Below are 24636 nucleotides of genomic sequence, written 5' to 3' on the forward strand. Positions count from 1 at the left end.
GCGCATATTGGACAATCTCTCCTGCATTGTGGTTCCCGTGTCGCGCATCCTCTGTCTTCCGCGACAACTGGCAATCGCGGACACTTGACATCCTATCCCAAGAGGCTTGATACAATCGTTCCGGAGGGAAAGGACGACAATCTTGCTGCTCACCTGGAGAAAACGAAGAGGCCGTTGCGCCTAAGGAGGACGACCGCGCCCTCTGCGAGATCATACCCACAGCGACCCGGCAGGGACTGCCAGCGTGCATCCCACGAGGTGCGAAACGAGGCCCCACAACGAGCTGCCGGCTCGCTTCATCGTGTCCCGCGTTCCGTCCCGCCTCGCTCAGTACGCCTGTGTGCGCATGCGTTCATCTCTCGTTTCGTTTTGCCTGTCTTAAATAGCCTTTCCACGCCGACACCATGGCCGCCACAGACGGCCGCATGGGTGCACACCCGCAGCCATACCCGAACCTTCCAGCGTCGCCCACCTTGACGAACCCTGATATGATTTTACCCGATTATGACTTTGCGCTCTCGCCCAGCCTCGACGACGAGGACCACCCGGCCCGCTCCCAGTCGCCGCTCATGATGTGGAAGAACGCCCACGCTGCCTCGTCGACCACCGACTTGCAGCAGCTCTTTGCCGCCTCCTCTCAAGAGCACCACGCCTTTCCGGCCGGACCCATCACACCCACCACCCCCATTATCTACGGCAATGGCACCATGCTCTCCGACATTGGCGAGGTCACCGAGGCCGAAAGCACCCCCGGTCGGCCCTCGCCAGGATCCGTACGACGCCGCGCCGCTGGCGGTGCTGGTAGCAGCGGTCCATTTGATGCTGCGGGCTCAGAGGGCTCCTGTACGCCGTCACCGACCCCTTTGCCGCACAACCTCCGCCCCTTCCACCACAGCTCCAGCCACAACACCCTCCAGGCGGCGCTCAGCAGCCGCGACAATCTCTCCGACGCGCCGCGTCGGTCATCGCCTACAATGGGTGTCGAAGATGCACCTCAGCAGAATGTAGGCGCAAGCTCCAACGGCGTCAAGCAGCGCGCCCGGCAACAGCAGCAACAACAGCAGACCGCCCGGCGGGACTCGCTCGAGAGCAACAGCACAATAAGGACACAAGATCAGGGTGGTCTCTTTGCCGACTTTGACGACACCGTCAGCGTTGGTGACAGCGTCTTCCAGGGCGACGACGAGGAGAGCGTGGCCGAGTCCTACGTGGAGGAGCCGTATGTTGCTCGAGAGGTGCCGATCCTGGGCTCGGCCGCACCAGCGTCTCTACTCGCCGTTCCGGATTTCAGCAGTGGTGGCTTAAGTAGCGGAGGCAACACAAGCGACGAAGGCGACCGGCGGCTGTCTGCCGCGTCGCTCAGTCTGCGTGCTGAAAAGATTCTGGCCAATGCCAAAAAGCGACTCACGGTACGTATCCTCGCCCAGTATCCATACAGGAGATTTTGTGAACTAACCGGCCCACCTATTATTAGACGATGGAAGGCAACTTAAACCGCGCTCGCAGCTCCCTTTATATCTCGTCCCCTCCTGGCGGTTCACTCCCCTCGGACGGCTCTACGCCGTCCCCAAAGACACCTGTCCGCTCCGCGACCGCCAGCAGCCGCTACCACGACCCGAACCCCGGCTCGCCAATACACTCCCGCATGGTAAGCGACGGCGCCGTGCCAATCACCGGCGGTCTGCCCAGCAACGTCCCGCAGCGGTCGGCCAGCGCTCTTGGTGCCGCTGGCGGCTACCGCAAGCCACGGCAGACCGGCTCCAGGAGCGCTGATCGCATCAACGAAATCCAGGACAGCTTGAGTGGGGGCTACCACCGGGCTGGTCTTGCCAAGCCGGTGGACATTGTCCTGGAGCGCCTGGACGAGGTAGACGGCGCCGACGACAATGAGATTTTGCCATCGCAGGACCGCTCAAGCGACCAAGTAGAATCATTCCTGAGCCCAACATTCGGTTCGGCCGCCAACGGCGGACAGTCTGGGCTGACTCGGTCGGCGTCCGTCGCCCAGATGCGCGACCTCAAGGACCAAATGAAGGGCCTCAAGGGCAAGATCTCGACGCTCCGTGAGCAGGCCCGTGCCGACAGCCTCAAGCGCAGAAGCCTTCAAAGTCTTAGGACACCTAGCCCGTTCACGCACTCGCAGGTGGACCAGTGGTACGCCGAGCAACCGCAGTCGAATGGGAGCCCCGAATCTTCCGGCAACGGCAGCTCAGGCCAGCACCAGAACAACTGGACCAAGGAACGGGCTGCGGACAGCGCGGCTGAAAGAAACCCCGTGGCCACCCGCGGCGATGTCAGTACGCCTCCACCTCGGCAAGCGAGCGGTTCCTCGTCCGCCGGAAGCGCACGTTTGCAACGCAGCGGCGGCAGTAGCTCGAGTAGCGCTCGTAAGATTCGGCGGAATACGGCCACTGCGCTCGATGCAGACCAGACGGACGGGGACTCTGTCCTGAGCAGATACGAAGACGTGGAGGACGGAGTGGTGACAAAGCTGTCCTACGCCAATATATCACAGCATGCGACCGAGTCCCCTGTTCTGGGTGAAGCCCGGTCAATCCCTGGCAGCGAGACTATCCCCGGTGACGACGACGTGGACGATATGCGGACCGAGAATGGAGACTTTTCCGACGACGGCGAGCCGAGACAGCTTGAGGATGTCTTTGTCGACAGCGCCGAAGCAACCGAGCAACTGGAAAACGACGACGGTTTCAACAACAACGAGGTGTACGACTTGGGCGCCGACGACGATGACTCAAGCGACCTGTCGTCGCAGCAGCAGTTCGAGCAAGATGACGTCGATTACGAGAGCGAGAGCGGCGAGTCGCTGTACCATGAAGCGCTGCAGCACCCTGTATCGCACGAAGACCGCGAGGATGCCTTTGACTACGAGCATTTCATCCTGCACAGCGCCCTGGGGACTATCAGCCAACAGCGTCTGGCGCGGAGCGGAAGCTTCAGCTCGGAGGATTCGGTCGAAACCACGCGGGGCCCTGTTTCGTCTAGCAGCAACAACAATAATGACGCCGCTTTCCCAAGCCCGAACCGCCGGACCAGCATGAGCTCCATTTCCACCGTCGAGTCCGCCGACTCCTTCGCAACGGCCACCGAGGGACGGACCAGCCGTAGCAACCACGTCAGCTCCGATGAGGAGGACGTCGTTGTTATCGACCGCGATGCGCGGACTGCTGCTGCCGCCAAATACCGGCCGGACAGCGTGCTCCTTGCGCGTGCAGCCGCCGCCAATCAGGGCCCCGCGCCAGTCGCCTCCGCCGCACCGCCCGAGGACAACTTTGGGTCCGGCCCCAAAAGGAACAGTGCCGAAGAGCCGCGCCAGACCCAGCAGCCGTCCATGGCGCGGCGCCCGGCCAGCGCCGTCGCTGGCCACCGCCCGTCGATCTCGTCTTTTGAGTCCATTGGCACCACGCGCAGCTTCCCGCTCGTGAACCGCAACCGCATCGGCAGTGTCAGCACCGCGAACGGAGGCCCCGCTACCGGCTACCGTAGCGGCAGCAGTGGCGGCACCCACAGTCTGACCTCGTCCGTCTCGACCCTGCCCAACGGCAACCGAGACAACTCTGCCTCGTCGACGCCGACGCCGACGCCGACTCAGGCAGCACAGCCAGTGCTCAATGGTGGCCTTGTCTCCGACAACGAGGAGCTCCGGAGCATCTCCGAGATCATCATGAACGAGACGGCAAGCATATTTGAGCAGGGCGGCCATGGCAGCGCCAGCCTCGGCACCAAGCCGAGCGTGTCCAGCCTCGGCGCGCCGTTCCACGACCGCGCGGGCAGCGCTGCTAGCAGTACGAATGGTGGCATGGCCTCGCACGCCCAAGCCCAAGCCTTGGAGGCGCTGTCCAAGGAAGACCAGTATCTCGTCGAGCGCCTGGTCGGCAACCTGGGCCGCTGCGTGCTGGGCCTGTCCGAGAGCGGTCGTGCGAGTATGGAGAGCCGCATGTTCCGGCGGCGCATCGATGCTGCACGACGCATTCTCGAGGGTCTTGACCCTATCTAATTCCCTTTTCTTTTTTTCTTCTTCATTTTTCTCACCGTTTATTTTGTTGTTCTTGATACTATCCCTTCACCTACAAATGTCTAATGAAAGCGAACAATCTCTTTTTTTGGTTTCGATTTCGATTTTTACTTTTTGGTATCCGAGAAATTGGAGGCGTTTCATTGGCTAGTGTGATTTGTTTCACGAGTCAACTGTTAAAGTCGTCTTTTTGGATTTTGTCTTGTTTGGGATGCACGATGACGCTGCAAAGCCACCTCGGTGTCATAGGATCTTTATGATTGCCTTTCTCCCTTGTCCCTCATGACGACAACGGACCATTTCGCGTACTATTATATATTTTCACTTCTTTTGTTGACCTGTTTTTTGTGGTGGCCGTGGATGCGTATCTATCAATACCCCCTTTCGCATTTTATCTACCATATTTTCAAGCTGTTTACTATTGAACCTGGACACGCTGGTGAAGTTGCAGTAAACATTGTACACAATCACGCCTGTCTTACCTTTGCATTACACCGTAATATCTTCCGGGTGAGTTCGAGAAGGCCCATTCTGGTTCCAGTAATAATCAAATCAATTTTCTAGACCATGTAACTTTTAGACTTTTGGGACGTATTAATAAGAAATGACAACGTAACGACAGGGAAGCCGGCTCTTGTAAGCCTCATAATAAGAACAGAACGTGGATGTGAATAAACAAGATAAGTCGGTGCGCAAGAGAGACGTGAGCTCGCGGTTTTTACCCCTTTAAAAGGCAACGAAAAGGTTACCTAAGGTGCATAACGACATTCTAAACCCTGATTTCCAGTCAAGAACGACACAAAATAAAGAAATAAAAAGAAATAAAAGTGCACGATGGGGGTTGGAACGAATGGAACATGAAAAGGAAGTAAAGAATATGTGCGCAAAAATGAAACAAGACCCTGGACCGTGAGCAACAATAACTCATATCATTTTTTGCCATTATTCAGCGCCAAGGTGCAGCAGAAGAAACTGAAGGAAGTGGGCCACAAAACCCCCTTATCTATATTTTGGGATTTCTTTGTCGATCAGTCCTCGCCACCCTTCCGTGCAGTTGGCTCACTTTTGGACTGCGCACGGCGGGAGTAGTAAGGTCGGCTCCATTTCACCTTGTTGTATCTGCCCCTGCCTCGCGTACTGCCTCTCAAGCTACCTCGAGTGGCACTGTTGTTCGAATTTTGGTCTGGGCCATTTGAGTTTTGATGTTTACTCGGCTTGGGTGGTGAGTCTGGCTCGGTGACGTCTGTGCCCCGTTGCGTGTTGTGGAAACCAGAACGATCAGATGCCTCCGGCGACACCGTCACAGGGTCGGACACGGAATTTGTCGTGGCCATGATGTCTGGTTGAGTATATGCTTGCTGTGCCGGCTTGTGCCGTGCAATTCTCCCACTTTCTGTGACCTGGGGAGAAGGGGATACGGTGCTAGTGGTCGTAATATCAAGAAAATGTGGCACGTCAAGCGTTGTTGATACCTTATACGGCGTCGAGGGGGACTGTCGGGGTGTAAACGTTGGTGCAACAGGATTCAGTCGGGGCCCCTGGATAAGGAGACATCAAAATGGTTAGAAGCGGAAGAGTCAAAACAAAAAGGCAGTTTGATAGTAATCATACCTATTTCTTCCGATCCGAATTCGAAATTGTCTCCGTTGCTGTTTCTGAGCCGGAATCGTCGTCTTTGTGGTCCTCCGTGGTCTTGTTATCGTTCGAGCCGGCGCCTGAAGTTGATTCGTTCGCATTTTCTGACGTGCTTCCATGGCTCGTCGAGTCCACCACCTTCGCTGGGGATATTGTTGCTTTAGTGACCTCGTCACCGGCTTCATCGGCGGTGAGGTCGTTGACAAGATCAGATATTTTACCGGACATGTCTGCCGCCTTGGACTTGTCTTTTGGTTTTGTAAAGACCTGCTTGGACCATAGGTTGGCGTATTTTCCACCCGCCTCGATGAGCTCATCATGGTTTCCTTGTTCGACGATCTCACCATCCGCAATGACAATAATTGTGTCGGCATTCATGACAGTAGATAAGCGGTGACTGCACACGTGCGAGTGTTAGCTCTACGTTGGCGTCGAAGCACAAGACAAGTAAGGGTGGCTATACGTGGGGAGTGGGATAACTTACGCAACCACGAATGTGGTACGGCCGGAGCACAATGCTTGCAGGGCATCTTGAATCTTTTGCTCTGTCTCTGTGTCCACTGAGCTAGTAGCTTCGTCGAGCAAGACAATGGACGGGTCTTTGAGAATTGCCCGTGCGATTGCCACTCTCTGTAGTTCACCCCCAGAAAGCTTGATGCCCCGCTCACCAACTCTTGAGTTGTAGCCTATGGAATTGTTAATGGTCAAGACATACGGAAACAGAGCTTTCATAGTTGTTCACAGTTGATGTCCGCATACCTTCAGAAAATCCAAGTATTTGCTCATGGATAGCCGCAGCACGACATGCATCGTAGACGTCTTCGTCGGTTGCATCCAGCTTCGCATATCGAACATTGTTCATGATTGTGTCGTTGAACAGGATGGGCGCCTGGGGCACGATCCCGATCCGCGATCGAAGACTAGATATCGAGTTAGTGACATATGTAATCATGAAATGCAAGCACACAGACAGGAAACGAACCTTTTGAGATCTACGTCCCGGATGTCTTGCCCGTCAATCTTAATGGAGCCCTCGGTGACATCATAAAAACGATCCAGCAATTTCAAAATGGTAGACTTGCCAGCGCCAGTAGCGCCGACGAAAGCGACAGTCATACCAGACGGAACGTGGAAAGAGATATTCTTGACAATATCCTTCTTGTCGTTGTAGGAAAAGCTGACGTCCTTGAATTCAACGGTTCCTCCAGAGAACTCAAGATCATCAGCATTCTCCTTACTGACAACTGTGGGTTTGGTGTTCATGATCTCCAGAAGTTGTTCGGCATGTATAAAATTCCTGGAGATGCTCTTGCCCAGACCAGCGAAGAATGTCAGGGGCGCAACAAGCTGGGTCCAGTATGTGAGGAGCATGGCAAACTGTCCAGGTGTCGACTGTCCAGATGTCACTTGGTACACTGCCAAGAAAGCGCCCGCTAGAAGACCAGCCAGAAGAACGAGGTACTGGAAGGCATAGGCCAAGAGATATCCAATGTAGACGTCTTGCGACTTGGTGACCCGGGTTTTGACGGCACTCGAGTACCTGTCTTCTTCGTGGCTGACTTGGTTGAAGGAGGCAACTGTTGACCAGCCCTGAATACCAGCCTGCCGGACATAGTGTTCGTCAAACCAAGCGTTGACCTCCCCGCGCCGGGCCGTCTTGAGACTCGCAATCATACGCCCTGCGATATAGAGGAAGATGATAGAGGTCGCAAATGTGATAAATCCTTCGTAAGGGCCGAAAGTGGCCGAAAGATACATAAAGGCGATGGTCATATCAATCACCATGGGAATGGCCGAGAAGCAAATGGACTCGAGAAGGTTGGAAATGCTTTGGCCCGACGATATCGCGACCATGATGTCGGAAGAGCTCTTGGAATCATGGAAATCGGAAGAAAGGTTCAGAACATGAGAGTACGCCGCGATGCTCATTGCGCCAAAGGAATAGTATTCCACAGGGATCCAGAGCCATTGGCGTAGCAGGGAAATTCCCGCCTGGGATGAGGCAAACTTGAGGAACGCAAAGATGATGACCTGGACCCACGGGTTCTTGTCATTGGCATGACTGAGGCTATCCATAATGATACCGAGCTGGCGAGGAATGAGAACGTTGAGAGCGTTGTTTGCCAGAAGGCACAAGCCAACAAGAAGAGCCCGGATCTGAAGGGCACGGTTGTTGACGGGCCAGATGTAAGGGAAGAAGATCTGCGCATGTTAGCAATGGTCGTTACAACACACCCAATATAAAGACGGCTGCACCCAGGAGAAGTAAGACTCACCATGAACCGTTTTGCGTACTCAAACCAGTTTCCGTTTTCCTTCAGACGCTTCTCCATCTCCTCTCGTCTCTTGCGCTCACGACGTTCCCAGGGCAGCTCGTTTGTGTTCTCTTCGCCTGTCTTTTTGGCTTTGTCATCTGCGTCCTTGCTGTCGTCTTTGGTCCCATCTTTCGAGTTCTCCGAATCCGAGTTGCCAGTCGTAGAGTTGGCCGAACTACTAGCCGCCGTTGTGCTCGTTGATCCGTATGCGGTAGAAGACTGTGACCCGTCTCCCTCATCGGAGGTTTGGATCGGTGTTCCGTCGGGGTTTTTGGGAATGAGAGGCTGCTGTTCGGCGTCTGTGGAATCCTTGGAGTCGTCCACTTGTCTCCATGTGAAATATGTCGCAACAACCAAGCCGACGGCAAGGCACCGAGAAGATACAATGGTGACCTGAGCAATCTCCACCCCAGAGAGCCGACCAGGAGGGCGAGCAGTGAGGCCGACAACAAGGAGAACCGGCTCGAGAACTAGAGAAAGGACATAAGATCCAATGAATGGGTACCACGCCACCTCTGGCTCTTCAGAGAGCATGGCAAACTGGAGCCCCAAAACCAGGATATACGACAACAGACTGATCATAACATCCTGCTGGCCCAGCCACTCCTTGTCAATGATGGAGGGGATGATGATAGTGGCAATCTGAGCAACGTAGCTCAATACTGTGAACAGCATCAATGCCAGCAATGGACGTCGGCGAGGGTGCTCTTTTTTGTCAGACAGAGTGCAGAGAGCGACAGCCGACGAAATGGCAAAATAACCAAAAATGGCCGCCGGGAAGGCATAGTGAAGGCTTATTAGAGCCGTGTCCACAGGCTTCACCAAGGTGGTGAAGCTGGACATGGTCGTAAAAGTTGAGCGTGGCCCGTAAGAGCTCAGCAATGTCGGCTGCGTCCGGATGATACTGCAACTGGCTCAAACAAATCTCAGATTCCAACACAGGGCTGAAAATGGAGGCCCAGGCCGAGGCCAAACTTGTGGATGGAGTCGAAGGGACCGGGGATGAAAACAAAGGTGCAAGACAGGAGGACTTTCAAACATGCGCAAATGTAGAGGAGTTGATAGCACTGGTTCGATGCACAAGAGAAAGCACCGCAATGCAAGGGGAGAATGGCAGGTCGTGCGCCAGGGCGAGGATGCCAACGGGCGAATGCTGACTTGGGTCAAAGAGAAGCGTGCAGCTCTGTTGAAATAGACACCTGATTTAAGTGTAAAGCCCGGAACGAAGCTCAGCTATAACAACCGGTGAATGAATGCCGGGGGCAGTTGGGAGGGCTCCTGGAAGGATGCGGCTTGCTGTGGCGTTTCAAAACAGAACAAACACTGTATACATATTGTTGGTTAGGGCAACTGGACCTCATCAAGCAGCGTGGCAGGGCAATCGGTACCTGGCTGTGCGCCGGCTCACGGGACGGAACTAGATTGGCCTAGACCATCCGGAACACCCTTTTGTCAATGTTTTCGTTCTAGGCAGCCGTTGTGCGGGGGAGGATTCAAGTGAGGCTCTGAGCCAAGTGGCAAAGTGCCAGGAAATAACAAGGGGGGTGGGATCGGAAAAATCGTGCGCAGCAGAAAGAGTTTGGGTCGCAGCGAGAGTGTTGTTGGGAGAGGGAACAAATTGAGCAAAATGAATCGGAAAAGCTTCAGAAATTGTACGGAGAGAAGCAGGTAACGATCGATGGGGAAGGCGGTGCAATTGTGTGTGTTGGTGCGGGAAAAGGGGAGGTTTGCTTATAAGACAAAAACGGGAAGGAGCAAATGGCGATGCAGTGACGTGTGGGCAGGAACAACAGACCTTTCTCCAGCAGCGACCGATGGACGAGGAAAGAGCAACCGGCACCTTTGGTGGAAATCTGTTCCAAGGGAAGGCGAGATGGATTTGATATGAGCCCAATGCTCCTTCCGTTACGAATGTACTGGCGCACCTTCCCAACAATAAACTGGTGGGTGAGACACACAAACACAACTTCCCCCTGGTGCAAGATCGCGAAAACAAAGACGGGCGGCGCGTCAGCGTACAAGACACCCAACAATATGTAAAACAGCGACAAAGGCGCCGAGGATTGGCAGCAACAGCAATAGCACCAGCAACGACAAGCAGCAAGGCAGGAAGGACTGCCGTTGCCAATGCAGGTAGAGTCCTTCAAAGCGATCGCTGGTCGCGCAGGTTGCAGAAAGCGAGCTTCTTTTTCGATTGCACAAGCTGTGTTTCTTGATCGTGCAGAGTGTCGTGTTGTCTGCTGCGATCTTCGTGCGACCCTTGCGTGTCCCACCTATGCGGACGCCTGAAAGGGCAGAGCTGGACCCGACAACTAGCCGGAGGTACGGGCTTGGCGCAACCCGGCAGTCGCGAAGACAGGACTGGATACGGCCGGACAGCGGTGCCCTTTGTCGTTTAGAGATGCGACCCACCCGTCTCCAGGTATCGCAGACAAGGTTTGCTGAGATTGTTTTGTTTGATCTGTTGAGTTTCCGTGGCTAAACAGCGTGATTCGCTTTCCTAGGCTGTGTGGCGATGCTTGATATCGATGATGCCGTCTCCGAGATTGAAACCTGACTTTGGAGTGCGGGTGCCTGCGTGAGGTGACGTCCACTGGGTTGTGGTTTGAGCCCTGGCAAAAGGTCCGCCTTCGACTACGTCTCCTTCGGTCTTCGCCTTGTCAATGCCGATGTCTTCGAGCAGGCAATGTCTAAAACGACGAGCTTGTGAAAGTTGCAATTGTGCGACCGCAAGGTGAGAACTGATCAGCGTGGTTGCAAGAGGACAAGTGGACAGCGCTTGTCGTAACCAGAGATGTCCAAGTGTGTTGCACTCCGGGGCCATCAAGGGATACGAGGGTGACAAAATAAACCGCCAGATACTGACTCGTTTCCAGGCTGGGTGATTAGGTGAGGTCGGATACTCGCCCGTAAAAAAATAAAAAAAATCAGGGCTAAAGAAGTGTCAATGCTAGTCCGTGTGCTCATATAGCAGCAAGAGCAAAGGCAAAACAACAAAGAGAGCCGCGGCGAAGAAGCTTAAAGTCGGTGCAACACGAGCACAAGCGGAAGACAAATTGTAGAGGCGGGGAGAGATATGTTGCTTTAATGGGAGTCCTTGACTTGGAGAGACGTGAGCAAAAGGTAAGAAAGAAATGAAGACCACAAACTCAACAGGACGCATCGACAAATCGGAAAAACATACATAAACCAAAGGAGGTTTTATCAAGTACGCCGTACGTCGTACTTCGGTCTCTATTAATGGTTGGGACTGATGGTCACACGAAACGAGCAGAAGGACACAGAGGGAAAGGATGTCGCGGAAGGTCGTGCATGCATGCATTGGCGCTCTGGGCCCAGACCTTCGGCGAGGACGGTCGGAGGTTGGGAAATGGCGGTATGCGCTCCGTAATATTGCCCAAGGTTCTCTCCGAACAAAATTCGGGCACTGGACAGGGATTGGCCTCCCCATACGGCACACATCTGACTTACAGACATGCTAACTGCACGTTTTATTGATCTAGGAAAGGTCCACCTGACGGGCCGGTATCAAATTGACAAGAAAAGCAACCGGCGAAAGTTGTTGAAGATCTGTTGCCTTGCGGCATGGCTGGGGTGGGTGGGGGCACCAAACGTGGCCGACCCTAATATTTCCCCATACGGAGAAAGACCTGACAAGCTCCAAGAGGTGAGCGAGGCAGCTTCTGGCGAACGACGGCAAAGTCGGCAAGTGCACGGAACTTGGCCGTCGAAGGGCCAGAGAAGATGCACAAGGTCAGTATGAACACAGGCTGGCGGAATACGCTGAACAATACCCCGTACGCATCACAGAAAAGAGCAAAGCCACGTCGGTCCGACCTTTTGCGTTTGTTTGTATTCAACAGGGCAAAGACTCCTACGTTGTGCTACGACTCTCAATTCCAATTCAGATGTTGGTTGGCAACTGTTACAGTGGGGGACAAGGTAAGGTCCCATGGCCCCGAGTCTGGCCGACCGACCAGCAGGGAAGACATGTCCTGCTCATCGGCAGGTAATAAAGCTCCAGTGCTGGAGTGAGACTGAGAGAAAGCAGAAACGGAGAAAAGAAAGTGCAGAGAAAACTGATTCAGATAATCGGAAACAAGCAATACAACGGTGAACAGAAACAAAGCGAAGCAAATGACACAGGCATGCATTCTGTGCACATCTGCCTCACCGCTTAGAGAACTAGCACAGGGACAGGGTTTCCGGCGGAGCGACAATTGCAGGCGAAACAGGGATCCGCGGCCAGGTGTACGGAACGTGCGTTTACAGAGAAAGAAAGCAGCGCGCACAATTGTTGCAATTGGCCAAGTCCAGGTACGTCTTTTCTAGCTTCCGGGATGCACTCTTGTCTTGTCGTGAGGTATGGGTACAAGATTCCATCTTACAGCATAAACCAACACAACATGTCTTTCTGCTGACCTTCCATGGTTTCCCAAAGGCGCTAATGCACGGCAGGTGGACAAGAGGCAAAGAGCAATGGGGCCTGCTCTGGGATGCCACATGCACGACGAAAAGCTGAATGAAACGCACCCAAAAGAGCAAATCCATACTGTGTATGCAAGCCAGCCGCGTGGTCTCCTGCCCATTACGCATCGGTCACTGGACTATGGGGACGATATACAACATTCCCTCATACAGACAAGACAAGCTCAACCGGGACGAGCTGGGCAATCCCGAACAGATACGGGGTGGCGGCTTCAGACCGCCCCTCGCAACTCTGCTTATCATAGGGCACCACCCAATTCCACCATTTCACAAGCCCGAACATGAGTACTGATCTGGCTTGTAAACGCTGGTACGGAGCATATCTGCACCGCCTCGGAACAGAGCTTGTATATCTCCACGTCCTTGACAAGCCGTTGACGCATCCAATAAGGTTGGACCTCTCCACCGCTGGATTCCAGGAAACTCCGTGCTCCACACGCCATGCAATATGCAGAGCCTTGTGTGCGGCTGGTGCAGCGAAGTTCGAAGTACACATGCAGGAATGCAATACCAGAGCACCGATAGGATGAGAGGGGCTGGGTGGGGGAGAATCTTGGAGAATTCTGCTGACCCCGTGAACAGAAACGACAAGACACCCCAGGCAAGCCCTCGCTCAGCGGACGGTAAGCACCTCACATATCCCCGGCACAAGAGTGGATCCTGCATCTTAGGATCTCCAATGTCGTATCCAGTGAGCCAGTGTACGGGTACGAAGCAGTACGGCTGAGCTTTCTTACGTTTTGATATTCACTCTCCTCCGGTCTGTTCTTTCCGACGCCTGAAGAAAAGTAATGGGAGACAGGGGCAAGCAGGAACAGTCCCAGTCATTTCTATCTTTGAATTTGTGCTGGTCACCGTTTCTTTATTTTTGTGCCACAACGTGGTCCGATGGAGAAGCATTCTGCATTCTCCATGACAACGATGCCCAGGGCCGGTCGTTTCCTTAACACATTACGGTCCTGGTATGCGGCAGATACGTGGCCAATCTTGTTCCATTTTCACATTGCTATAACAAAAGACTGATCATCTATCTCTTTTCTGAAAACGATGAGATACGAGAAGCAAGTGCCGGCCATGCACCTCTATCTGAGGGTTGAAAAAAGGAAAGGAAAGACCCACCCTAATGCAGTTCAGAGTTGAACGCAAGATAATGAGTACCTGATCTGCTTTCTTTTTCCTCACTCTGCCAAGGTACGAGGTGTGTCTGAGAAAGAAAGAACTAAAAAACCCCAATGAACTTGCATCACCCAGCAGATGCGGCTAAACAGAGTCATAAAGTATGATTGGCGGCGTGTCGGTGGCTTTCCAGGCCTGCTTGTAACTTTCTTTTTCCTTCTTTCCTTCTTTCCTTCCTTTTTATTTTATTCTGGTGCTATCTATGGACACACACCAGATATGTTACATTTGCACGGCGTGCGTTGGGCACGCACGCTGTCCAATGTGAACACGCCGTGCATGAAGAGATCGAGCCCCATTCTTCCCAACTTTCTCAAACACACCAAACTTCCCCATAACTCAATTCCCATCCAAGCGGAACCATCTTAATGAAGAACAGACCTCCATCTACAAGATACAATCAGGGGCACATTAAATCGACAGCAAAGAGAGCCAGCACGATATGTGTCGGGACGATCCAAGTTCTTCTAAATGAACACTCGGCTCACGAGACATTGCTGGTCCCTTGAAACCCCCAGAAACGTGCTACGCTGCTGTGCGAGCCCTGGAGTTGCAGCTGGTCCTTTTCGTGGTATCGGATCCGAGACACCCTCCAGTCACCCTTTCCAATAGGTTCCCGGCGGTCGTGGGAGTCTCCGTCACACGGCGTCGTGCTTGTGTGCATCTTCAAAAAGCCGTCTGCACGTCGAGCAATGTCTGCTCTTCGCTGCTCATGCTCGGTTTTCACATTCTTCTCAGTAGCATTTACCACATCCGCGTCGGATCACCAGTATAACGACTCGCCTAGACTGGAACCCCGTCTGTACTCCGGCGTCAACAAAAGCGTTTCTTCGGTACGGACCACAACACCGGAGGCAGGACGGAAGATACAAGAAAGATACAGCTCGAGGCAGAGAAAGCCCGAGAAGAACCCAAGTGCAGTCGCGTGTGGCGATTTGAGGTACCAGTGCGTACTGCCAGTCGACGGATGTAGTTCGCTGTTGGATGGAATGTCACTGCGACTCTCTCAGTACGACACGCAGTTCAGCGACTTTAATCCGCTATCTCGTGATAAGTGAGCGTCATCCGGCATCATGTGTTCTCCCATCCCAGCTTTGCCTGCGGCATACATGGCCAAAGGGTCAATTTAGAAAGAAAAGGTCCTACGGAGTAGTGATTCGTCCTCTGGGCAGGCCCGACAAAACACTATTCTGTCCCTTTGCAGGGCTTGTGCTACCCACGCGGGCCTCGTTTCTTCACACCGGCTCTACCAAAAGCTCGAGAAACGATGACAACACATACGTGCACTCTGCACACTCTCACACGCTCACACACTCACATCCTATTTCCCTATCACATACCATACCCATTCCCCTCCCTGATCGTACGCCCCCAGTTTAGTTGTCTCCATCTCAAGACACCGGACCCTCCTACCAACACTGTCAAAGTACGATGTGTTTCATACGGGTCAACATAATTGCTTGCTTATGGATGGGGCAAGCGGAGGCAATGGAAAGGGATGGCATAATGCAGTCGAGAACTGATCGACCTCGTTCTGGTTTTCCGTTGGTTGTTTGGGTGTTGGAGGCTGAGAGCATCTCTGCATACACGAGGCGGAAGTTCCGGCGACAGGGGGCAGAGGGGAAACAAGAGTGCGGCCTACTGATGTAAATCTGAAGCCGTGAGTTTTGTGTTCCTCGAATAGGTCTCAAGGGCTGGTAGCTCTATATTGACGGAGAACCTGAGGCTCGCGGTCCCCGTGGTCCCCGTCTCAGCTAGTCTTTTCGTTCCTCTTTTATCCTTAGCATTTGCACGGTATGTGCTCCCGTAGTATCATCATTTTGTGTCTGTAGGCAAGGGAGCACAAAGGGACTCCGAAATATAAAAAGGGAAATAAATGAACGTAAAATAGCGCCAATGTATTGAATGGTTTTGTCTCACATAAAAGAACAACGAAAAGAGAAACAAAAGAGGTCTTACAGAAACACCATGGAAACCGACTTGCGTTTGACTTCATCTCCAGTATGACTGGGACTCTTTTCTCCGCGTACATTATTTGCTTGATCTGAGATGAACAAACACCACTGCCAGACTTGCCAGGCAGCCACTCCCTCTCTTCATCCACTAATCTACATGTATACATGCATTGTTGTGATTATCACATTAGGCAGCAATGTTTCCTTTTTAGTGTATCGGCCTATTTCTCTACTTTCTTACGTCTTAGGCACCAAGTCCGCAGCTCAAAAGAAATACAACCTACGGGAGGAAGCTGAGTATGAACGTGGATGTGTGTTTTGTCGAAAATAGTGATAAAATAAACAAAAAATACAAGGAAATATAAAGATAACAATCAAAACGTAAGCTTGCCCAGCAACTTCTCTGATAAGAATGTGAACGTCATCCAAGGCCCTGCAGAGTAGATGTTGGCTGTCGATGCTCTTCCACTTTCGAATTGACAACAAACATCACGAAATGGCCAGACACGATGGCTTTTGTACTGCAATCCGGTGTCCTTTTGAGGCTGCATGTTATAATTTTTATGATTTACTAGTTGGTATCAGATGTATCGACGGCCGGACGCAGCATTTTGTCTACGCTGCACGGCCTGTCATTTTTGCTGTATCTTACAAGCGTCGACGCAAAAATGAATAAAAAAAGGAAAAAGAAACCCAAGCAAAACCCAGACGCCACTGCTGGCAAACCGGCCAGACAGACAGAACCCCGTCAAAATGACAAGTGTAAAAGTGTACATAACCGGAACGTGACAATAGGGCCGACACCTCGAGACAAAACAAACTGTTATGCCGTCGGCGGCACCACGTCCTCCAGCTTGATGTCCTCCTCCTCGCCGTCGGTGTCGGTGTCGGCCGTCTCGGCGACGTATTCGGACGCCTTGACCTCGGCGGTCGCGGAGCCGTCCTTGCGGTTCTCTGCCTTGAGCTCCCAGTTGTTGGCGAAGCGGCCGCTGCGGTGCAGGTCGGCGACCTTTTCGAGCGTGTGCCGCAGGTAGATTTCCGGCTGCGGGATCTCGGCGCGCAGCGCGCGCATCGACCAGAACCGGAAGCGCGCGAAGCAGTTGAAGATGAGATCGAGCAGGTCGTTCTCGGGCATGCGCGCCGTCTTGGCCTCGACCTTTTTGGCCTTGGGCGGCGGCTGCGCCGTCTTGATAAAATCGGTCGCGTAGTTTTGCGAGGCAATGCCGCCGCTGCCGATGATGCGGAACTCGGGCTTGGACGCGTCGCCGAACTTGACCTGGGCCTTGGGGATCATGGCGGCGCGCGCGCGCTCGTTCAAGATCAGGTCGGACTCGGCGTTCTTGACGGGCGCGCAGTTGAGCTCGTGGCGCACGCGGCCGGCCACGGTGGTCTTTTTGGGGATGGCTTTGCGGAAGAATTCCTGGCGCGGCTGGTGGCGCCGGTAGTGGTGGCGGCCGTGGTTCTGGGTCGGCTGCCCCCCGGGCTTCTCGACGCGGTCGTTGTTCTTCTGGCGCAGCAGGTGTGCCGGGATGCCGGCCGCGGCCGCCTGGGCGCGCTCCTTGTTCTTGGCCTTGAAGCCGGGCAGGTCCTGTTCGCTGAAGAGGTAGGTGTTCTTGATCTGTGTGTTTTGTGCGCCGCCGGTCCCGCTGCCGGCCGCGTTGCGGTTGCCCGCCGTGTCCACCATGGGCAGGTCCAGCTCGTACTCCTTGGGGATGGCCTGGTGGCTGCCCAGGTCGCTGCGCAGCAGCATGCGCATCCGGTACTTGGGCTCGCCCGTCTTCTTGTCGACTTCGGTCCACTGCCGCACCGTGGCAATCTCAATCTCGGCGTCGTCGTCCAGCTTGTCCCACGCCTCCCACACGTAGGGCGGCACGCGCACCAGGTACATGTTGCCAAACGGGTCGCCGGGCTGTGTCGCGTCATAGAACTCGAGGTCGCCGGCGTCTTCGTAAATGTCGTCCTCGCCACCGCCAATCGCAGGGATGCTGGCCAGGCCGCCGTCGTCGGCATCGACGTCCATCTTGATCGGGAGGGAGGACGCCTCCTGTTTTACTGTCGCGTCGTCGGCCATCGTGTCGGGCTGGGAGAAGGGATGTGAATGTGCGGAGGACAAGAGAGATGAGAGGCGGTCGACGAGCGTCCGGCAGACGAAACAAAAACCGCAGCCGACCCGTCGAACAAACGCTGCGTCAAATCAATCCTCGCCGGGCGTCTCCTAAATCGGACAAGAGTCGTGTTGGTCGAGAGCTGGGGCGCTGCTTTCGGAAGACGCGCCTGGGACCTGGGACCTGTCGATGCGAGCGAACAAAGAGGTGAGGCTGCTGCGAGCACGCAGTTGTGGTGCTTTGGCCCGAAACGGCATTTGGGTGGGCCGCCAGTGCCGTCGCCTGGAGCTTAGGCCCAGCTGTCGTCTAGCGCCGTTCGTCTGCCTGGTGGTCACGTGTGAATAGGCGCTTCGTCGTTGGCTGCCTTGCACTGTCATTGGCTGCTCACTTTGCCACCGACTCCACCCTAGGCGCCTGCACTTTATCTCGTCTGACGTGCATTTCATCAGCGAGGCTGTTTGTGTATTTTGTTCTTCATCAGACAAACAGCGCATCTGCTCGACGTGCATATTTACTTCCGCCCGCAACAGCGTGCATCCTGTTATTCATTTCCTATTCATCTGTTTTCCCTTGTCTTTTCAGATTATGACTTCAGAAGACCAGGAATTGCTGGCGCGCATCAGCCAGTTGGCAGGTAAGAAGGACGTCTTTTCTCATAATCATCGCTCTCACAGCATCTAACAGTCATACAGGCCACATCAACCGCCACAAGAATCAACAGGCCGGCATCTCCTCGGTGCCCTCGTCTCCTTACAACAACTATAGCACCCCGCCCTCGTCGTCGACGTACCACGCACCATCGTACAGACGCCAACCATATGCCTTACGAGGACGCGGTATCGGTGGCGGCGGCTACCGAGTCAAGAGGCCTGCACCGTTCCGAAATCGAACCCTCGTCCTGAACAGCGCCGGTGCCCCGAGCAGGTCCGACGGTGCCGAGAACGGCGACTCGACGACCGTTTCGGACAGTGGCAGCGGCAGCGGCAGCGGCAGCGGCGGCCCATCCGCGACGTGGGTTGCCCGGAACGACCGCCATATGCAGCTCATCAACGCGGATGTATACGAGAAGGATGCCCAGTCACGGGCCCGTGCCATTGAGAAGACACGACTCCAGGGCCAAAAGATGCGCGACGCCCGCGAACGGGCCAAGCTACAAAGGCATTTTTCGCATCTCGCCCACGGACGGCCGACGGCCAGCAACGGCAACGGCAACGGCAACGGCAACGGCAGCGGAAGCACTACACCACAGTCCTACCAGGTTGTGATTGAAGGCATCCCGTTTGCCGTGGCCAAGAACGGCAGCAAGCTCATGAAACTACCCAGTGCGTCGGCCTTGCTCCCGCTGTCCCCGCCTCGCTCTCCCGGCTGTGACTTTTATGAAGACTCTGCTCACCCGTCGTTAGCCGACCCGCACCCGGCGTCCAGCACGCCCAAGACGGCCGTTGTTGGCGGTGTCAAGTTCTACCGCAGCAAAAACGGCAACCTCTACCGCCACGGCGTGGTCAAGGCCCAGCAACGGTATGTGCCTCGCGGCCTAGGTAACGGTGTGGCGCTGACCAGTGGATGTTCCTCCTTCTCTAGGCGCGGAGGCAGCACGATCAAGAAGACGGACGAGCCCTGTAGGGCGTTCTCCACGACCGGTATATTCAGACCCAACCCCATTGCTCCCCTCCTTTACGGCGACGGCTTTCGAAGACGGCCCCTCGTATCATTCGGATCGGAAGCCTTCCAAGCTCTATTCGCCCCCCTCCCACCTCGCATTCCCCGTTTTCGATTGACTAACCATGCGTCTTGTACTTTGCGCTCGGCGTTGCCGTCTCCGGACGTCTCTGCTCTTGCACAAATGCGTTTTTGTACTTTTCTTCCCCCCCCTCTCTAGGTTCATGCTCCAAAGGACCCAGCTGCCGGTTCCTGCACAACGCAGCCAAGGTGGCCGCGTGCAAGGATTTCCTGCTCAAGGGCGACTGCGCCCGCGGCAGCGACTGCGACCTGTCGCACGATCTGACCCCTGAGCGCACGCCGTTCTGCGTGCACTTTGCCAAAGGCAACTGCACAAACCCCCACTGCTCCTATACTCACTCGCAGGTTTCGTCGGGCGCGCCCGTGTGCCGGCCCTTTGGTCTCTACGGCTACTGCGACCGCGGCGCCGACTGCACGGCGCGCCATGTGTTTGAATGCCCCGACTTTAGCAACACGGGCGTCTGCAAAATCAAGGGCTGCAAGCTGCCGCACCGCGAGCGGGCCAGCTTTATGCGGCGGACCGTCGAGACGGCCGACAAGTCGGAGACCACCGACAGCGACAGCGCGTACGTCGACGTGTCGAGCGACGACGAGTCGGTGAACAGCGACGATGTCGACTCGGACGAGGTCGACGAGTTTGTCGGCGCCGACGGCGACGAGGCCGACCTCGACTTTGTGAACCAGAAAGACTACATTGAGATTTGAGGCATTGTAGACTCCCCCGTTCCGCCTTTCTCCCCTGCCCCCCCTCCCCTACGACCATTGCGTTTTTTTTGCGTCGTCTTTTTTTGTTTTCTTTTGTTCTTTTGTTCTTTTGTTCTTTTGTTTCATTGTTTTCTCTGCGTTCTTGCATTGTAGTGCGTCGTCTCCGTTTCCCATGCTCGCGGTTGGAAAGGGGATGAACAGCATAACGTGCATCTGCATTGAGACGATACCCAGCATTGGCAGCGGTTGCTTCTGTTTTTGTTAAACGGTGCTGTCCCCCGAGTACTGGCGTTTCTGTTTTCGGTTTCCGGTTTCGTGTGCACAACTCACAGCACGCATGACGGTTTACCTGTCCTTACGGATATGGAAAAATGATAAAAATACTATGGCTCGAGAAAAAATATATATTGCAAGGAAGAGCCCTAGGATAGGACGGAGGAATAATGGATGAATAAAATAAAATAAGAACCTTAAGAAACTGAAAGACAGCCGTAGTGTAGAAAGTGAACATGAGTGTGAAGTCGGGACAGAACAGTCTATTCTGCACGACTTGCCCAAATGCAATCTGGACATTTTTGCGGAGTGGTCACATTACTCTGTAGTTCTACAACGGATGGTGCCATCGGGCTATCAAGTCCGGAATCGGTACCCCGCCAAAGTTGACTGCCGCAGTGCGAGTTAGTACTACATTGTCGCCGTCACGCCTGAAGCCAGGCCGCTAGAGCTCTACTAGGCAGTCCCAAGCGCACTTTTGCCTCGGACGCCGTAAACTAGCCGGCCATGAATCGTCTATTTTCTCTTTTCCTTGGGATATCACTACTGACCACTCTCATCGGTGACGCCTTGCCATTGACGAGTGACACGCCTTGTTCGCAAACCGACTGTGCCAGCTGCACTACTGATACAAGAATTGCCCGTTTCCATCACCCTTTGCAGGATTTAGAATCCCCGTCTTGAACGTCAAACTCCATTCCTCCCATAGAACGATTCCAAAACAGCCTGCAGAGTGCCATCCGCTTCCAGTCTCGACAGTTCCCTACCGCTCCTCCAATATGGTCGCTGCAGGAAAGGGCCCCGACGGCTTGGCCGCCGCGTTCGAGCCGCTCACGCTGTCCAGCGCCACCCGGGCCGTCCACGCGGACGACTACGTCAACTCCCACCGTGCCGTCGCCCCGCCCATGCACGTGTCCACCACCTTCCGGTATTCCGACGACCCGGACGCCCTGCACATGTGGGACAACGCCGACCCGGTCGCCCCCTACGACTCGCACATCTATTCGCGCGACTCGGCGCCCAACACCACGCGCCTCGAGGCCATCCTGTCCGACGTCATCGGGCACCCGACCCTGACCTATGCGTCCGGCATGGCCGCCTTCCACGCCCTCGTCGTGTTCCTCAACCCGCGCCGCGTCGCCATTGGCGCCGGCTACCACGGCTGCCACGGCGTGCTGGACATTATGAAGAAGCTCAACGGCCTCGAGAAGCTGGACCTGCTCGACGACGACGACCTCGCCAAGCTGCAGCCCGGCGACGTCGTGCACGTCGAGACGCCGCTCAACCCGACGGGCGAGGCGCGCGACCTCGCGCACTACGCCCGGCTGGCCCGCGCCAAGAAGTGCTACCTGACCGTCGACGCCACGTTTGCGCCGCCGCCGCTGCTGGATCCGTTCCGGTGGGGCGCCGACATTGTCATGCACTCGGGCAGCAAGTACTTTGGCGGGCACTCGGACCTGCTGTGCGGCGTGCTGGCCGTCCACAAAAAGTACGTCAAGGACCCGGCCGCGCGCGCGGCCGACCAGAACTGGCTGGCGGCGCTGCAGCGCGAGCGCCTCGTCATCGGCGGCGTCATGGGCAGCCTCGAGGGCTGGCTGGGCGTGCGCAGCCTGCGCACGCTGGCGCTGCGCGTCGAGCGGCAGGCGAGCAACGCGGCCGCGCTGGTGGCGTGGCTGGCCGCGGAGCACAACAAGGCGGGCAGCGTCGTGGCCCAGGTCGTCGAGCGCATCCACCACGCGAGCCTGCAGCCCGAGGCCGCCGACCCGGGCTCGTGGCTCAACCAGCAGATGCCGCACGGGTTCGGCCCCGTGTTCAGCCTCGTGCTGCGCGAGCAGGCGCAGGCCCGCCGCCTGCCGAGCAAGCTGGCGCTGTTCCACCACGCGACGAGCCTCGGCGGCGTCGAGAGCCTGATTGAGTGGCGCGCCATGACGGACCCGCGCGTCGACAAGCGGCTGCTGCGTCTCAGCATCGGCGTCGAGAGCTGGGAAGACATCAAGGCCGACTTGGAGCGTGCCTTTACCGAGCTCGTGGCCGAGGCCAAACAGGCGTAGTCGCGGCTCGCCCTTGTCCTTGTTTTCTCCCCCACCGGAGGTTCAACCCAAGTCGTTTCAAAGTTGTCACCCGACATGTAGCGTATTAGAATGCCGTATTAGAATGTCGTTTTAGTCCCCCTCTTTGCCTGCTTTCAGAAGCTCCGTGACCGTGACAAACTGGTAACCCTGCTTGATGGCCGCCGGCAGCATCTTGCGCAGCATGGGTGCCGTCCACGATCGCCGGTCGTGGCAGATGACAATGGCACCCGGCTTCAGCATGCTCAGAATGTGCCGCGCGTTGAGCCATGGGTAGTTGATCTGTGCGTCGTGCGGGTACACCCCGCCCAGCACCAGCTTGTAGCCCAGCTGTGCAACGAGTGTGCGCATGCGGTCGCTAAAGAAGCCAGAGCCCGGCCGGTAGTACCGTGGCGGCTTGGTCTGGGCCAGTTCCGTATTGGTCGCCCCGCCGTGCCGGCCCTCGCGCACCGAGTCGTACACTTGCTGGAGCATCGCGTCGACCTCGGCAATCTGGGCTTGGAGCGCGCCGTCCGCCAGCGACCGCGCCGGCTCGTCGTGCATGCCATGGTTGGCCAGCTCGTGCCCGCCGAGCGCCAGCGCCTCGCGCAGCACGCTCTGCCGGCCCGGCACCTGCCCGCCAATGACAAAGAACGTGGCGTGGGCGTCGTACTGGCGCAGCACCTCCAGGATGCCGCGCGTGTGCTCCGAGGGGGCGTCGTCAATGGTGAGCGCGACGAGCTTGCGCTGGGCCGGCCGCTCGGACGGGTCGCCGGACGTGACAAGCACCGGCAGGTCGACGCGCCAAAGCACGTCGGGCCAGCGGCTGACAAAGTAGCTGATGAGCGGCCGGGGCGGCTTGTAGATGATGTAGAAGGGCACGAACAGCAGGCCGACGAGGGCCAGGAGGGCCAAGAGCGTGGCCATGCGTTGCCGCCGTGCGCGCCGGCGCAGCTTGGGCGGTAGGCGCAGGAGGTGTGGGAAACGGGGCATGAAGGGTGGGCGGGGGGGGAGGGCGAGCGTGCAGTGTTGGCCTCAAAGTGCACTGTGTTGGGAAAAGGGGGTGAGTCGGCGACAAGTCGAGCCCGTGATCGCGATGTCGCTGAGACAAGGAAGGTGCGACGAGCTGTGACGAGTAAAGTGGGCGAGTGAGATGAAATTGATATTGGGGAAAGAGCAGATCTGCCGAGTACGCGTCGTATCGATTGGGAAAGTGCTACCGCGAAGGTGGTTGCCGTTTTGGGCTTGGAACTGTTGGTGCTCGCTAGGTCAGGCCTCTTCCAGGCCTAAACTTCGCCTAGCACAATTCATGTGCACACGGAAGCAGCCGCTGGCTGGCCCGCTTTTATCTCAGCAGGTGCCTTCATGCTTCGAGAATACAACATATCAAAACGATGAGATGAAATTGTTGACAACGTTTCTTTTCGCTCTCGTGCATATTACTTTGGAGCGCAACCTCACCACTTGTACTGCAAGTCTGGTAGGAAAATATTCACAAAGGAAGCCGGTGGGTAGTTCGAAGGACATGTTATTGACAATCTTGCACGAAGCTGAGGTCTGGTTGCGTGCTTTTCCTCATACTACAATGAGGAGTCCCTCACAACATGACATAACTTTACCCTGATTTTCTCTCTGAACTCCCATTTCCTTCGACACCGTCACTTTGGGACTTGAGATGCCTTTCTGGGACATTTATGGCGGATGGGAACTGCGTTGATCATGTGCTCAGCTCAAGCCACAGATGGATGCGCAAATTTAGACGGCCAGACCAACCAGTTCGGGCGACGGATGACATTCATTGTTTAAACAAAGACTTGCATATATAGTAGGCTGACAACGGCTCAGGGCACCGGAGATAGAATCACGGTTTGGCGCAAGGCTTGGACCGCTCATCTCTTCGCAATCCGCGGCGATCTGCAGTCGCATTCGAGAGGACCCGAAGACAAGGCATCTGGAGTCGGGAGTCTGTATATTCTCCATTCCAAGAGCACCTCTGTCCGGTTCCTGCCTTGTTGGCTTAATTTGCTCCTGTCTTTCACTTGGCCGTTTCGTGTGGCGCGCGGCTGCACACTGGAGCCTCACTTGGCGCTAATTAACATGAGAGCAAAACGGGTTCATCCTGGCACCTGGCAAAGGAGTGAGTTAAAAATGGCAGCAACCGGG

The 24636-nt window shown here is 55.6% G+C and overlaps 6 protein-coding genes across 6 annotated transcripts; 3 read left to right on the forward strand and 3 right to left on the reverse strand.

The window, feature by feature from the left end:
• Positions 1 to 404: 404 nt before the first annotated feature.
• SPBR_06443 (uncharacterized protein) lies at positions 405 to 4015 on the forward strand (the record flags this gene model as incomplete). Its single annotated transcript, XM_040764699.1, has 2 exons — positions 405 to 1409; positions 1574 to 4015. 2 exons carry the CDS (start codon positions 405 to 407, stop codon positions 4013 to 4015), a joined length of 3447 nt encoding a protein of 1148 aa, XP_040617683.1.
• A 1629-nt stretch (positions 4016 to 5644) lies between these two features.
• Positions 5645 to 8826, reverse strand: SPBR_06506 (vacuolar ABC heavy metal transporter; the record flags this gene model as incomplete). The annotated part of the gene is made up of 5 exons (XM_040764762.1): positions 5645 to 6065; positions 6153 to 6354; positions 6428 to 6588; positions 6651 to 7870; positions 7945 to 8826. The coding sequence occupies 5 exons, from the start codon at positions 8824 to 8826 to the stop codon at positions 5645 to 5647; spliced, it is 2886 nt and encodes a 961-aa protein (XP_040617684.1).
• Positions 8827 to 16425: 7599 nt separating this feature from the next.
• Positions 16426 to 17673, reverse strand: SPBR_07373 (transcription initiation factor beta subunit; the record flags this gene model as incomplete). Its single annotated transcript, XM_040765627.1, has 1 exon — positions 16426 to 17673. The coding sequence occupies one exon, from the start codon at positions 17671 to 17673 to the stop codon at positions 16426 to 16428; it is 1248 nt and encodes a 415-aa protein (XP_040617685.1).
• Positions 17674 to 18292: 619 nt separating this feature from the next.
• On the forward strand, positions 18293 to 20152 carry SPBR_06945 (ccch zinc finger DNA-binding protein; the record flags this gene model as incomplete). Its single annotated transcript, XM_040765201.1, has 3 exons — positions 18293 to 18341; positions 18400 to 19225; positions 19609 to 20152. 3 exons carry the CDS (start codon positions 18293 to 18295, stop codon positions 20150 to 20152), a joined length of 1419 nt encoding a protein of 472 aa, XP_040617686.1.
• Positions 20153 to 21204: 1052 nt separating this feature from the next.
• On the forward strand, positions 21205 to 22476 carry SPBR_07351 (uncharacterized protein; the record flags this gene model as incomplete). Its single annotated transcript, XM_040765605.1, has 1 exon — positions 21205 to 22476. The coding sequence occupies one exon, from the start codon at positions 21205 to 21207 to the stop codon at positions 22474 to 22476; it is 1272 nt and encodes a 423-aa protein (XP_040617687.1).
• A 111-nt stretch (positions 22477 to 22587) lies between these two features.
• On the reverse strand, positions 22588 to 23466 carry SPBR_07700 (uncharacterized protein; the record flags this gene model as incomplete). Its single annotated transcript, XM_040765954.1, has 1 exon — positions 22588 to 23466. One exon carries the CDS (start codon positions 23464 to 23466, stop codon positions 22588 to 22590), a length of 879 nt encoding a protein of 292 aa, XP_040617688.1.
• Positions 23467 to 24636: the final 1170 nt, after the last annotated feature.

The sequence above is a fragment of the Sporothrix brasiliensis genome (assembly GCF_000820605.1).
Source record: "Sporothrix brasiliensis 5110 chromosome Unknown Cont20, whole genome shotgun sequence".
Lineage (NCBI taxonomy): Eukaryota > Fungi > Ascomycota > Sordariomycetes > Ophiostomatales > Ophiostomataceae > Sporothrix > Sporothrix brasiliensis.